The 15978-nt window shown below is 31.5% G+C and overlaps 1 protein-coding gene across 1 annotated transcript in view; it reads right to left on the reverse strand.

Moving 5' to 3' along the window:
* The window catches only part of LOC143245475 (neuronal acetylcholine receptor subunit alpha-10-like), a 53986-nt gene extending 39585 nt beyond the window's left edge, over positions 1-14401 (reverse strand). Inside the window, exons 1-2 of the mRNA XM_076491837.1 lie at positions 14329-14401; positions 8742-8884 (exon numbers count right to left, since the gene is read on the reverse strand). Of these exons, the coding sequence (XP_076347952.1) occupies positions 8742-8884; positions 14329-14401 (216 nt within the window). The remainder of the gene's footprint in view (positions 1-8741; positions 8885-14328) is intronic.
* Positions 14402-15978: the final 1577 nt, after the last annotated feature.

The following is a 15978-nucleotide window of genomic DNA, read 5'->3' on the forward strand; positions in this document are numbered from 1 at the left end:
AGTGCCGATCAGAGAGAAGGCAATTTCCCAAAATCATTTTACTACCCATCAACTCTTCATTTACATCAAGGGAAATATTTTGTGGTGTTACATAGATTCTATGCCGGTTCGCCAGCTACAAAGTTCTTAGCTTACCCACAGAGTCAACCTGTGCTAGCAACAATAAGTCAGCTTATAAAAAAATATCGATATGAACATTCTTAGGTCTGTGAAGGCTTACTTAACATTCCAAAAGGTCAAAACGGTAACAAACAGCTTTGTTCAGTTGTGAGGATATTAATAACTATGCTCCGCAATTATACTTAGATAAAACTTATGACAGTAGGAAAACAGGATGTAATACTTTGTGTAAAGATAAGGCTAGTATATATACACTGCTGGACAAAATCTTAAGGTCAATGAACATTTTGCGTTGTTAGACTCAACCACTTATTTGAGTAGAGCTTCGAAAGATGAAAATAAGAAAAGGGGAAATAAAAATAAAAAACTTTTTAGCAATTAATAGGGAAAATGTGAACACTATGAAATTAACCTAAATACTAGCTGGTCAAAAGTTTAAGACCATACCAAAAAGAAGTCCTAAACAGGATAGGAAATGCCTAACAAGAGGTCTCAGTAGTGAGACGCACGGTGAGATATCCTTATCGTGCCAGTAACGTTGGAAGCTATCTGGACAATCCAGGTTAAATATTTTCTTATCAAAGAACAAAACTTTCGTCCACTTTTCTACGTCTCATGTTTGGTGCTTCTCAGCAAAGTTTAACCGATTTGTTTCGTGGTGTGGAAGGAAGCGTGGCCTTTGAAGACGTTTACCATTAATTCCACCACCATCTATTCACGTTTAGTTGCTGTTTGTGTCTGTTCTATAATAGCACAAACAATAATTGAATCAGTTTCAACAGTTTCGTAATATTTTATTTAGTTTATAATATCAGCTATACTATCTGTACCACTCGCACAGTATCAGCTAAACAGTAACTTTTCCCCACTCTATGTACCACATTACAAGAAAGAACAAAAAATTATTTCAAGAACGTTGATATTCCTTTCTCATTCTAATTTAAGCATTTCAAAATAAGATAAGTTATGCCTCAAACGGTAAAAAAGTTATTTTGTGAAACTTCGATTTTTTTCGCAGACTCTGAAGTCAAGTTTTACTGAAGTTCCTAAGTGAATCTTTAGAGCAAAATTGTTAAACTACCAGGCATTTGTTATGGGTAAAAAACTGTGAAGTAATTTTTAATTGTTGAGAAGTTTTTGATATTACTGTCTCATATCAGGAAATATCCATTTTTCTATCATACATTTCTGAATGTTTCTCGGTGTTATTTAAAAGTATTATTTTTAGAACTATATTTTTCCTGTTATTTGAAAGAATATTTTTGTAACATAACGTATATTACTTTAAAGGTTTTATACTTATTTCGATATCACATCAATAATTAAAACTTTCAATCGTATCAATAATTATTTCAGCTTGTATTTTCTTATTCACTTACTTTAATTTAATTACTGTTTACAAATTTTTCTTTTGCTTCCTACAACTATTCGCTCAGAAGTCTTTTCATGTAATGTCAGAAGTCTTAGTTGTAAAATGACATCTTTACGTATTTCAAGTTTAATTTTTATAATGGGTAAATTAAAAGAAGTATGAAAAACTTTACTGTCAAAATGATTTTTATTCCAAATGCTATTCCTGCTGGATTCCAGAGTTTTACAATTTTTAACGTCTGAAACTTACGTTTTGCAGCTATACATATTTTTTTATAAATAATATTTTGTTTCCTAGAAACTAGCCCTGTTAACATGCTGAATTAAATACCTTGTGGGTAGGGATATGAGATAGATCTGAAATGTTATTATCATGTTCTAAAGATTTGGTATACTTAATAAAAAAAATAAGAAAAATAACTTAAAACTCAGAAATGTTTGAAGCTTGTGTAATTTTTAACAAGTATTAAACCTCACAAAATTAGTACCCTATATTATTATTGCTGTTTTAATAAAAAATTCTGATAAAGAGCAAATTATCTTGTCCATGCACATCTTATACAGTCCTTGATGACAAGAAAACCCACTTGTAGGGAAAATTATATTGTTTTCTTCTTTAAAGTTGATGTACTTATTATTTAAAAAAATATATATTTTTGCTTTTATAAAAGTTTCTTTGTTTTCATTTATTTTATGTTTCAAAATTGGATGAATTCCGTGGAATATATATTGATCTTGGGCTTGATCACGTTAAGAAGAATATGATACTGTTCTTCAAATGATTGAAGACAGGTGTGTGTTTGGGATGGACTTATATTTCTAAGATGGATGTGAATTGTAAAAATGTAAGGATAAGAAATGTGCCTGTTCACTATACTACAGTTAAACTGTCCAATGCATTCTCAAGACAGACTCTATATATTTCCTTAGTTATCAAAAAATTAAGAGAAAACAATGAGCAATAATAAATATATACTATTGTCGCTGTACATCGAAACAAGTTTGACCAGTCTGTATTTCTATTACTGTATGTGTTTCATTGTAGGTTTTTGTTATAGCGTTAACTTTACCGGAACGAATTCTACAGATTTAATTAATTTTTGTATTGCACAAATATCAAATTTTTATGGAAAAAAATCCCTGAGAATGAAAACTCAGTTAAAAGTGTTTATACCAAAACACAGTGTGCAAACAATTTTGATTCAACTTATTTGTTTATTCTCTCAATAACTTCTATTCTCGTGTCTAAACTAACAATTTTCAATTATTTTGTTTCTTAAGTTTTCATTGCCATTTGAGCTACATACGTACATATGTATTCATTTGAATGTTACATGTTTTTAACAGTTTAATGCTGCATTGTTTTTTATTTTCATCAAACTATTATTTATTGAGCTAGGTACTGAGGTTTCGTGTAATAACGAGATTAATAAGCGCCGAGTATAAAGGAAGTCGCTATCAACTACATCACATATTATTTTTTTTGTAGCCACGTAATTCAATTTTCAGAGAAAAAATAATCAAATTTTTAAATAGGTCATGAACATTCGCATCGTTTTCATAGTATATTTGTTCGTATTTTGGTGCAAAATACCCAACCGATTTTACTGTAAGCTTGCGAAATAAAAATATGAATAATAGTAATATAATATAATACTAAATCACGTCTAAGAATCTCAGTGATGTGCGAAAATAAATGAAATAAATCAACATTGATAAGTGTGGAGAAATTTGTTATGGTAAGCCTCTATGGTTATAAAACTTATTGAAATAGTCACAGAAGATCGTGTCAAAGCATAGTAGAACAGTGAATTCGAGAAACAATGAAAAACAGCGAATTCTAGAAACGATTAATCCTTAACGTGGCAGCTTCTAATTGATGCGCTATAACTTGCACAAATTAATTTTCAATTAATGCGCATTAATAAAATATCGGATTTTTTCAATGGCGAAAAGTATAGGACATAAAGAAATTCTTAAAGTCCAAATAGCGAATGCTGTTGAATTAATTTTAAAATTACCCTATGATATACTCAATGCAGCATTCGTTATTGATGTCCAGGCTCCAGTAAAGTAATCATAGCTGTTTGTAAAATTATAATCAATAACAATAACACTGGAGCTACTTATAAGTATGCACATTGTTTAATCTAATGAAAAGGAACGTTTCTGACTAGTACTAAAATGGAGCATTTTTGACTAATATACTTCAATGGTTTCTAAAATTCTGCGATGCTTAAATGGCTTTGAAGAGCTTATGTTTGTAGCCAAGAAAAATTAGAAACATTTAAATGGGGGAAATCTCGACTTCTAGAAATCAGCTTTATAATCTTTGAGGAAGTTTATTTAGTAACTGTGCATAAAGTTTGGCGCACTATACCTAGTCATTTTTGTTGTAGGTTTCGCTATGCTCATCTATCTGTATGTATTAGATAGGTATGTACATTAAATAAGTTTAAGAAAGTTCTTATATACATATTGTTGTCTAAATCTTTTAAAACAGAAAAATTTGAAAGATTTAATACCATATTTAATACCACAAGAAGGATATAATTTAATACCATATTTAATACCACAAGAAGAATATAATTTAATTAAGTTTTACAGGTTCAGGTTGTAGCTACTGTCGAATTTAATCAAAAGCAACAGACTTTGTAACAAAGACATTGGTACAGACAAATTTTTGGAACTGATGACAAAGGAATATACTTTAATTATTGGTCCAAATATATATACATTTTTAATAATATTACATTATCCTTTATGTGTGTTTTTGAGAAAAAATAAACAACAAAAACTATTATTCTCAGCAGAGATAAAATATTTAGTTGAAAACTCGAAACTTCTTCTAAAGAGCAGACACAGCAAAACACAAAACTTCGTTTGACGTTTTGAACGAGTTTTGTTAAAGCAAAAAAGAAAAAAAGTTTGTCCAATGACTAGCAAACTATGTACCTGAGGCCCAAGCTTATCAGGAAATATCACTGAAATTTTTAATGACTTCACTACTGCGCATTTTACCTACACAAAATTTACAATCTTTTTCGCCGACAGACAAGAAAAATCACACAGTCAGTTGTGGAAGGCTTATTTTGGTTTCGACCTAAGAAATCGAACATAATTTTTTTTTTTTTAGAATTTATAAGAACTAGTTATTTTTTATTTAAAATATTACATATGCAAAACCTATATTTTATTTCCCAATAGATGGTAAACATATTGTGGCTAAAATTAGCTTGTTTATTTCATATTTTCACGCAAATTTATTCAAACTGTTCACAGCTGCTTCTAATTTTGAACTAATACACTATTCTTGTCGGATAGAATAGTGGAATGTGACCATCACTCTTATCACGCTCTTATAAGCTTTGTCGGGAAAAAAAAGCATTGTAAAGGAAAAACAAAATTATATGATTCTTAGGAGTTAAGAGAATTAGGTCTAACATAATAACTGTTCGTTTTATTTTGATCACTTTCTTGTTTTTTTTACTTTATTTTGTTTTAAAGATAATATAAATGTTGATAACAAGTTAAATAAAGAAAATATGATAAAATAAACTTTAAAAATGTTTTTGGAGGTTATTAATTACATTAGTCAGGTGTTTTCTTATAGAAAAGCCGCATCAGGCTATCTACTGAGTCCACCGACTGGAATCGAACCCCCTGATTATAGCGTTATAAATCCGTAGACTTACCGCTGTACTAGAAGGGGATATTTATATTAGTCAAATGAGATTAAATATGCTTCAGTGTTTTCAAAGATATTTAGTAATTTAAGACATAATCATGCATCATATATTAAGTCCATAATATAAAATTTACTAAAATTTTCTCTAAGTGATTGTTTTTTATTTGAATTTTAAGAATGCTTCTTATTCGGAGGCAACTGAAGATATTTGATACTGTAGTTGTCTATTCTAATGATGTAAAAGGAACTTTAGGGTGTGTTTTTAAAATCAGGTGGATAAAAAGAAAATTGTTCTAACGCCAGTTCCTTGTCATCAAAGTAGAATAGAATGAAGATCTGTAACTGGAATAAGCTACTTATCATCTAAACCAAATACTCGACAAAGATTGCGATGCGATGACTTTAAAACAAAAATATCGAACAGGTTTTGTGATATCTTGGAACATACCTCTAATTTGATCTTATCTGTAGCTGATTCGTATTAATTAAACCTTGGAGTGCATTTAATCAAAAGGTTATCAGATGTCTCTGAATACAACACTTAGTGAACGACGAGCTTTTCATATTCATTAGACCCCAGTGGCAGAGTAGTATATCTGCGGACTTACAACGCTAGAAACCAGGTTTCAATAACCGTGGTGAGCACAGTACAGATAGTCCATTGTGTAGCTTTGTGTTTAACTACAAACAGATATACTCCTCTTAAGTAATGAGATTCTAGAATGCATTATTTATATCTTATCTTGGAAAGCATGGAACAGGAAGTAAACGTTTCTATCTTAAGTACCAAAAAACAAACATAAAGTGTGAGAAAAATCCATGATTTTGTACTTCACGTAGCATCATTTTTTGCCACATTCACGTCGATTTTATGCGAGGTTCGTGGGAAAGAATGGGATTTTGATGATGTTATGTTGTGATTAAATTTTCGCTGATAACAGTCTGTTATCAATCATACGTAGGTGTGTGTATTTTCTTATAGCAAAACCACATCGGCTTGTCTGTTGAGTCCAGGGGGGGACTCAAACCCCTAATTTTGTTGTTGTAAATCCGGAGACTTGCCGCTGTACAAGCGGGAACCATACTTAGGTATATCAGTGTTTTACGCAAAGCATTTGAGCCAGCAGATTTCTTGTACAGCTGTTTGCCAAAAAGGTTTGAAAAATTAAACAAAATGGTAAAAATAAAAGACATTGTTGTTTTCTGATGCGCAAACAAAGAAATAAACTGTTAGATGGATCAGTTTGTTTGTTTTGAATTTCGCGTAAAGCTACTCGAGGGTTATCTGCGCTATCCATCCCTAATTTAGCAGTGTAAGACTAGAAAAAAGGCAACTAGTCATTATAACCACCCACCGCCAACCCTTGGGTTACTCTTTTACCAACGAATAGTGGGATTGATCGTCACGTTACAACGAGCATACTTGGTGCGAAGGGAATTCGAATCCGCCACCCTCGGATTACGAGTCGAACGCCTTAATCCATTTGGCCATGACGGGCCCACATGGATCAGTATCAGTCAATAACCACATTAATAACTTGGGTATTTTGCAAAGTTAAAATGTTGGAGTGAGCTGTAGCGAGTTTCACACGTTGTGCAAGACTTTACTGGAAACTAGATACTTTTCGCTCAGATTAAATAAAGTATACCCTGTTTCAAGAAGTCTCTAAGGCTGTGATAAATCTTTTAAACAACCATATAAAATGAAGGAATCTAAACAATTTTAATTAACAAAACATGTACAAATTTATGTTTATCGCTTTGGTTCAGTTTAATAAGTGGCTTTACCTCCTTTTTTTAAGATTCGGTATTGGAAGGATGGAATAAAGGAACAAAAAAGTAGCTACATAAACTGTTTTACTTTTACAGCTTATGAATAGCTGGACTAAAATTACTTAATATAAAGTTTATGTGTAATTGCTAAAGTCCGGTAAATAAATAATTATATCAACGCCAGTTCTTTAAAAGAGCAACATATGTGGAAATACGTGAAGCCATGAAAAATATTCTTTGTTATTGTATCTCAGAATGGTTGGTATGGGTATTAACTTTATTGATAAGCAGAGAACAACGTTTCGACCTTCTTAGATCATCTCATTAACTATGAAAGTACTCGTTTAAACTCGCGTCCCTATGTGTCCGGCAACCGTCACTTGCAAATTCTCTTTGTTAACCTGAAAATGCCTTAGAAAGGTCGAAATCTTGTTCTCTGCTTGTCAATAAAACTGGTAATACCCATACCAGTCGTTCTGAGATACATTTTTATTTCAAGTGGGGTTCTCGTGATAAAAAATTCTTTGTGATATTTTTAATATATATTATATTTCTGTAGCTGCAAATCAACCACTGTGCTACCAGTTTTTCCGAATTGCTAAACAACTGAAAACAGAAGAATTTACTTAAAACCTAAAATTCACAAAAGACTAGCGAGAGTTTGATTTTAAGTTCGCACAAGAATACACGAAAGCTATCTGCGCTAGCAGTTTCTAAATTAGCTGTGATAGGCAGCTAGTCATCCTCATCCACCACCTACGTTTTTTACCAACAAATAGTTAGTAGTCACAAATAGTCACATTATAACGTACCCAAAGGTGGAATGGTGAATTTGTTTGGTGGGACGAAGATTCAAACCTACGACCCTCAGATTGCAAGTCAAGCATCCTAAGCACCTGGCCACGCCGGACCCAACATTACGAAATCCATAACCATTTTCTCAGATAGTGTTGTTTGATAGGCTAGAGTCGACAACTATTGAGAACACTAAGTTGATTAAACGAGACAGAAAAAAAATAGGTAAGACGAAGAGCATTTTACCTGTGTTTCATTATAAAAAGTTAAAACATTTATTTTGACCAAAAGGAAAGATAGGAAGTTAGATAAATCACTGAGAACAGAAGCTTAAACATCTAAACATTTCGACCTTGTAGAACTTTTGTTTTCATTTATTTTGTACACTCGCACAACCTATACAAGACTTGCCCACTTTAGCCACCCTTAAGTTTGAATGGCTAGACTAAAAGGAATACAGCCTTTCAACAAAACCCATTAGAAACTTTTCGTCTGCTATAACATAATGATGGGATTTTATTGGCATTCTTATGAAGCACTCATTCTTCCAGAATGAAGGCTATGGACTCAGTACGTTAACCACTAGGTTACTGTATGAAAATCTACTTGAAAGTGACGGTTGAGGATATGGAATTTGGAAATACGTACTAAAAATTATTTAATTACGTTTTTTTGTTTATTTCAATGACAATTTTGAGTCGTTTGAGTTGCCTCATGTAAAAAACCTCCTAACTTAAACATACATAGGTGAATTAAAAACAAACAGAAAGTCAACAGTTTTACTTTACTTGTTTTATAGTTCCCTAATGTAAACTAACAGGCATTAAATGAAGCAGGATAATAAACTGTAATGTATATTTGTGGGCTTCACTTGATCAAGCATGTATTTAATACAACTGGCTAATGGTTGTCACTTGTCGAGAAGTAATTTGTCAGATATTTAGTATTTTAAATAATGAATTACCCTATTAAGAACTGTATCAATATTACTTACCAAATCAAATATCTGCGTTAGAGTGATTCCCAGACGAATTACGACTGGGTTAGAAGCAATTAAAACTGGGCGGACACTGTTGTCGTATCCTCTCATCAGCTTATCCAACAATCGTTTTTCTTCATTGTGGCGCAAAGGATTCTCTGATAAGATATGGAAGAAATTACAAATCATAATTTAAAATTTGCAGATAGATACGTAATACTGAATAATATAAAATTTAAAATCTATGTTGAGAAAATTATTAAGAAATTTGACAGATTAACTTTCTGTATTAAGTGCTGTTTGTCTCTAGGCTAACTAAATTGATTAAATTCATTTAATCTTAAATGTATAAAACTGAGTAAGAAAGAGATATTATCAAATAAAAATCAATAAAAATAACAATCGTGAAATGTTTCATAAACTACGGTTGTCTGGTCATACACAACGAAAATTGTTTTTTTTTTAACAATAAATACAAAATGGATTAGTGATATTCAAGTAAAATACAATAAATTGGTATAACGAAAATTTAACATATGTAAAAAGATAAAGTAAAATGGGAAGCTAATAAGAGGACAGTATTACAGGGAACAAAGTAATTTCAAACATTTAAAGTAATTGAAACTGGATATAAAAATGTAGTCACTCAAATTATAACAGCTCTTTAAAACTAATATCTTTCATTTACACGAAGTTGCCTTGGTATGACTTGACCGAAGTTACAAAAAAAATAATGAAGTTTAAAAAGAAAATTGATTAGCAGCTCAAGATCGCAAACAGGTAAAAAGAACTGAGTTTTCTTCCCTTTATCCTTGTTCACATGACAATTTTACGTGTTATTACTTTCGTAGCTGTAAATAGATTAATTTTTTCGTAATATGCATTTTTATAAAATACTTTCGAATACTGAAGCGCAAAGAAATAGAAGTTTACAGCCGATACGAACTGAACGTTTGGAAAACTTAACATCAATGTAAAATTAAATTTTCCCTTTGCTACAACGTGTCAAAGATACAGAGAACAACAGAATGTAAAAGTTCACAATATCATTTAGTTGTCTTTTCTTATTTTCCTGCCCCCAATAGTATAGCGGTATGTCTACGGATTTACAACGCTAAAATCAGCGGTACGATTCCCCTGATAGTCTGATGTGGCTTTGCTATAAGAAAACACACACACATTCTTACTTTCCATTGCATTCCTTACCCTGTCCATCAGTCTAATCACAGCTCCTTATGCAGTACTGTTAAGAAAAGCAAAACAATCAAATATTCCTTCTAGTCATGGGTTAGGGTTCAGTAGAAATGTCAGATATTAAGTTCTAAAGCATGTTTTTGGTGGTCAGCAATAAGTTAGCGATTTACGATTTTTAAATTCGTGATTCGATTACTTTTCAATGAACAGAGCACAAATAGCTCAATGTGTTGCAGCCCGGTGGTTAAGGTATTTGACTTGCAATCTGAGAGTCGTGGGTTCGAATCACTATTCCATCAAATATTTAAGCACTGAGATGTTATAATATTACGGTCAATCCCACTTTTCATTAATAAAAGAGTAGCTCGAGAGTTGGTGCTAGCTATCTTCCCTCTAGTCTTTCACTGCTAAATTAGGGTTTGCTAGCCCAGATAGTCTTCTTGTAGCTTTGAAAAGAGGTTTATTTAAATGGTAAGAGGATAAGTATTAAATAGCTTCTGCAGTACCTCAACCATAAGAACAAATTCAACAGCTTTATACAAACTCTAACCCATCAAGCAACAATGAGCCATAGACAGCAAGATCATTCTGTACCAGATCAAGATTGTACTTGTCCTTCCAAGGTCCACCGAAAGGACCTAAATACCGACAATAAGAAACGGTGGTGAAACAAGTAATGTTATTTTTCGTAAATGTATATTAAGCACCTAATTAATCATTGTATACGTTTTGAAAATATAAAGATATAAAGAAAAATTGAAAAATAGGTATTGAAGATAAACATTATCTGACATTAAATAAGCTTGTGTGAAACAAAATAATACTTCAACATTCATAAAATTCTGAAAGGAAAAACTAAAACGTGGACAAGAAAAATAACCATAGTAGAACCAACTACGTTGTTTATTCTCTCAGCATCCTGAAGTGCAAGCTGTCGGCTTTAATGTTTGCCTTTTTGATTTCATTCTGATATTCTTTAAGATTTATTGACGCTAGGTATTCTAAACTCTTGTTTATTTCAAATTCTTGCTATTTTATAATTGAAGTGTATATGAAATACAGTAATTTTCATCTTAGTTTAAAAAACAATCTTAATAATATCCATATAATAAGAATAAAATAAGAGCTTTTCATTTTCAGTAGATATTTACTTTTGTTTGGCGGATGATTTTTTTAACCTTTTGCCCATCTCAGGCACGATGAATTGATCATAGTTTGAGATACAGTGAAGTGACTAGTTCAACTTAGGTTGTAGGTTACGAATTAGAAGTGCTTCCTTTTTTCTTAGCGTACATTCATATGAGCCGATGATTCTCAAGTGTTCACTGTTTGGTGTTTCACTACAATATTTCCTTAGGTAATTGTAAATTCCAGAGTTATTGAAGGTGCTCTTATGTGCATGCTCCTTAATTTTGGTAACTAAAGTGCGAGTTGTTGGCCCAATATAGGCTTACCTTCAGCATGCACACAAATATTTGTATACTAACAGCAACTTTTTTTTTTGTTGGTTTTAAGATTACTCTTAAGCTTACTTAAGGATAAGTTGATTGCAGAATGATTTTGATTTTACTTTTTAGATTGATTCTGTGGGAACCAGTAAAGGATAACACCAAGGTAATAAGGACATTCAGGAACGTTGAGATCAGGAACTTTGGGGTTGTAAATCTTATTAACGTATTCAAAAATACTAATGCTGATAAGTGTTAGAGGAAAGGCATTTTTAATATTGATAAGTTCGTTGTGAAAATAACCATAAGAGTTGGTAAATTTATATGACTTATGAACTCAAATACTTATTAACTTAGCTTTCTAACAGTTAGGTGATGAAATGGCAGTATAGACTACTGAATGTTGGTTTGTTGTAGTACTTAGTTTCGAGCCTGTTGATCTGGTTGATGAGCTCTAAATATGAAAAAGGTAGCTTATATTGTTTTTTACTTTTCAACTATAAACGCGATATTTCTCTTCGTGAACCTGATGATGACCGAAGAAGATCGAAACTTTGTTCGCTCTTCTATGTAAAATATTTTCTCAACCCAAACGAGCCGTTTTTGCATATATATTTCGATATTCCTCTGTTTTCATATAAGTAATCTTAAAACGTTTTACTTTCTGAATACAATAAAAGTGTCATTAAAGTATTTTTTATAAATTAAAACATTAAATTCGTATGGACATGACGGTAACGAGTTAGTTTCATGATAAGAACAAATTAGCTAGTTCGAGAGTAAGTAGTGAGTCCATGGCTATACCGTCAATTTGATCATATGTCTCATAAGTAAACACAAAACAAGGTTCTTTGGTAATGATCTAAAGTAGTTTCATAATTGATCTTTAGTTAAGCCATTAATTTAGTGTTATCAAGAAATACTAAATTACTACTAAATTTGAGTACTTCATCAAGGGAAATGTTAGTGTATTAATATCAAACCTTATGACCCATACAGATTAATCAAATTCCAAGGATTTATCAAAAATACGAAAATCAAAGGACTTTTTAGCAGTAAAGTTATTGATAGGAAACGGAAATAACAACATGCTTAAAGAAGCAGGTAGTTTAGAACTGTGTGTTCTGATGTCAGGCACAATGAATCTGATCGGTACATCTGCTCTATGTACATAATGCCATTATGTGATTCAACAGATTTAATGTAGTTATGTACTCGATCAGAAATGGCAATCTCTTTCTGTAGTTTTTATAAGAGTTTCTGAAGTTTATTTTCTCTTGTCTGGGTGGGATCTTTATCTAGAACTCTAAGATTGCTGAAGTTATTTTAGATGACATAGACTTCATCAAGATAGTCTTGTTTGTTTAGAAATATTTCATTTGTCCGAGTTTGTGAGCATTACATTATTTCAATGTTTTAGATTATTCAAAGCAGCAGTTTCTCTTTGGATATGTTACTATTATGTGTTTTTAATGACAGGCAATGGAATCCAAATAAATGTATTCCTGACATTTCTTTAATAAAATTATTAAAGGTGAACCTGTTTTTAATCCAAATGAATAAAGTTAGTAGTTAGTAAAAAAGTTACTAGTGAGTAACTTTTCAATATTTAAAAAGAAATCAGAATATCTCATTTTCTTGGGAGTGATAGCGAAGATTAAACCATGTGACAAAACACTTTCCTTATGATCGGTTAAAACATGATCAGAGATGTTGTGTATGACTTCAGATATGTATTCAGTAAACCTGGTTATGGGGTACTTGTCTCATTTCAACTTGAGTAGTTTCTTTAATTGGTTTACTTTATGTTGTCGTTATTTTTGCCTGTTTTTAGTCTCAATGACTTGTTTTAATTATACGTAATCCAAGCGACTAATCAGTTGTTTTAAAACTAAGGTACTGGAAACAAATACCTCAAGTAATTTATTTTTGAATTGCCTTTTCCAGTAGTGTTTTGATTAAATATTATTTGTTCTGGGTATCGAGGTATCGTTTACTATACCTTCGATTGGTGTTCGAGATTTTCAAATGAAAGAATTTAGGATATAATTCAGAAGGTTTCACTTCTTTCAGAAACTCAGTTTATAGTTAGGTCTTTTGAAATTTTATAAAAATTTTAAAGATTTTTATAGAATTTTAATGTGTAGATACCATAATTTTTGTATAACTTTAGTATAAATACATTGAAATCTTGATTCATATGTTGTATTATTCAGACCTTATGTAAATGAAGATATGCAAATTTGCCCGTTTTTACATAGGAAATAGGTGTGTCTAAGTATGTTTGTGTATTTTTGTTTGTTTGTTTCTCTACATGTACCATATGTTATTTTGAACGAATGACACTTAGGGAAATTTTGAAGATATGTAATTAAATATTGAACGACAGACATAAATATCCCCTACATGAACTACGAATGTCAACGATCGAAAATAGCGCTGTATAGTTTGTACGTATCGATTTAAGATAGATGAAAATCTAAGTGTTATCTAAGTACGAATTCCCGTTGCTCTCAACAACATCAAAAGTTTCATATAATAGTTTTCAGATAATTAAAAATATTTTTTGCTTATGTTTAAATTTTCAAAATTAGCACATTTTATGGACTATAGTGTACGTTCTTACATTGAACCATATATATGATATATATTAGTTTGTTATAACTTAAAAACAAGCCGAAACAAAGTAAATTTAAAAAAACGCTGCATCAACTGAGGAGATCTCATGTATATACATTGAAGAGTGGGTTAATGATAACTTCGTAGATTACGCGAAACGTACAAAAGAAGATGTATTGTGCTTACAACCAAATCATTTTTTATGGAATATAGTAAGACTTAAACCAATAGACATTGTGAGTCTTTTATTTCTTTTTATAAACCATCACAATAAATGGTATATAATGCTCTTTTTTATGAGGCAGAGAGTGTATGGTAGGGAGAAGTTGGAGTCACATTACCTGGCACTCTAATACCTGGTATTCTGGGAGAAGCTGGAGTCACATTACTTGACACTGCTCTGATACCTGGCATACTGGGAGAAGCTAGAGTCACATTACTTGACACTGCTCTAATATGTGGTATTCTGAGAGAAGCTGGAGTCACATTACCTGACACTACTCTAATACCTGGTATACTGAGTAAAGCGGGAACCACGTTACCTGATACTCTTCTGTAACACCTGGTATATTTGTATTAAATTTTGGTAGATTTGCGATTCGACAGAGCTTGAGTGTATACGAAATGAAAATGTAGTGAACCGTATACTTTAATCTGTAGACAATCGTGTTTAATGAGTATAGATACCCTCGCTGTTTGACTAATTTCTAGTTTAAGGTAAATAAGAACTGAATATTTAGATTAATGAACGCGAATCTTAGGGGACCGCATGAAGTACACAATACTGTAGATTTACATTAGAAGCAAATATCTCAATTAGGATACCGAATATTCTGTGAGTCCTTGTGTAGAGAAAGTTTGGGAATTAGTGGCCTAATGTAGTTCTATATTTGCTAAATTTTTCTGGATCTGTAATTTCTCTTTTAAGGACTTGAATGTAAAATAAAATCAGCATTCCTTAGGTTTAAATCCAGAGTAAAGATCTTAGCTACCGTAGCTACAGCTCATCATTGTCCACTAGCGGTTCTATTGTCTAGATTGATTGCTGTGTTACAAAGATGAAACAAATCTATTCCAAACAAGACTTGAAACTCTATATCTATGTCCATGACTGATTATATTTAGACGTACTTGAAGAAAGTAGTTGTAGGATAAAATACTACAGTAAGCTCTTACTAAGATAAATTAGATTGTAATTCAGTATAACAAAATACACCGAAGAGATCATCTGGGAAATATAATGTAAAAAATAAAATATGTTGAATGACGATAAGTGATGCGTACGGTAGAGTAACCAGCTTTCATTCGTTTAATAAAACGTTGCAATAAAGTTACTTATTTATCAATTAAAACTTCACATCCGTTGAATACAAAAAGTACTTTTACAGTTATTCTTGTTTCGTGAAAAAGTTTATTCTAAAGAATATACGAATATTCTTATACGGCCTAACTAAACTCAAGTTGTTTTTTTATTTGTATCTCATTTCATTTGATTAAACATTGAGTTCTAAATCTAATTTGCTCTCTGCTACCAGCTTGTGTAAAAGTTATTTATAAGGGATATTGTATCAAAATGTATACATTCTGATTAGTTAGTTTTTTCTTTTCATTTCGCGTTGCATGTTGTCATCTTTCTTTACCACAAACAAAGGCTCAGTGAGTTCTCAGTGATTGTGTTTCACCACCATACATAATTATATCACCTTTTAATGCGCAGTACGAACAACTATACTTTTTAAAGAAATACTATAAATACGAATACTTTTTTAATTAGGAGAGAAAAATATGTTATAAACAACTTATGACAAATCTATAAGAATAAAATAGTGCTCTCTGTTGTATGTCCATGTAATCACTTCGCAGTTTGTGGATGAATCATAACAAAAATTGGTGTAGTGATCTATTGGGTCTATGCGGGGATACATACAAATTTTCATTTTAAAGTTTTGTGTTTTGCGGCCTTTAAAGGGATGTTTGTGTTTTTACTACAA

This window comes from Tachypleus tridentatus, chromosome 2 (assembly GCF_004210375.1).
Source record: "Tachypleus tridentatus isolate NWPU-2018 chromosome 2, ASM421037v1, whole genome shotgun sequence".
In the NCBI taxonomy this organism is placed as follows: Eukaryota; Metazoa; Arthropoda; class Merostomata; order Xiphosura; family Limulidae; genus Tachypleus; species Tachypleus tridentatus.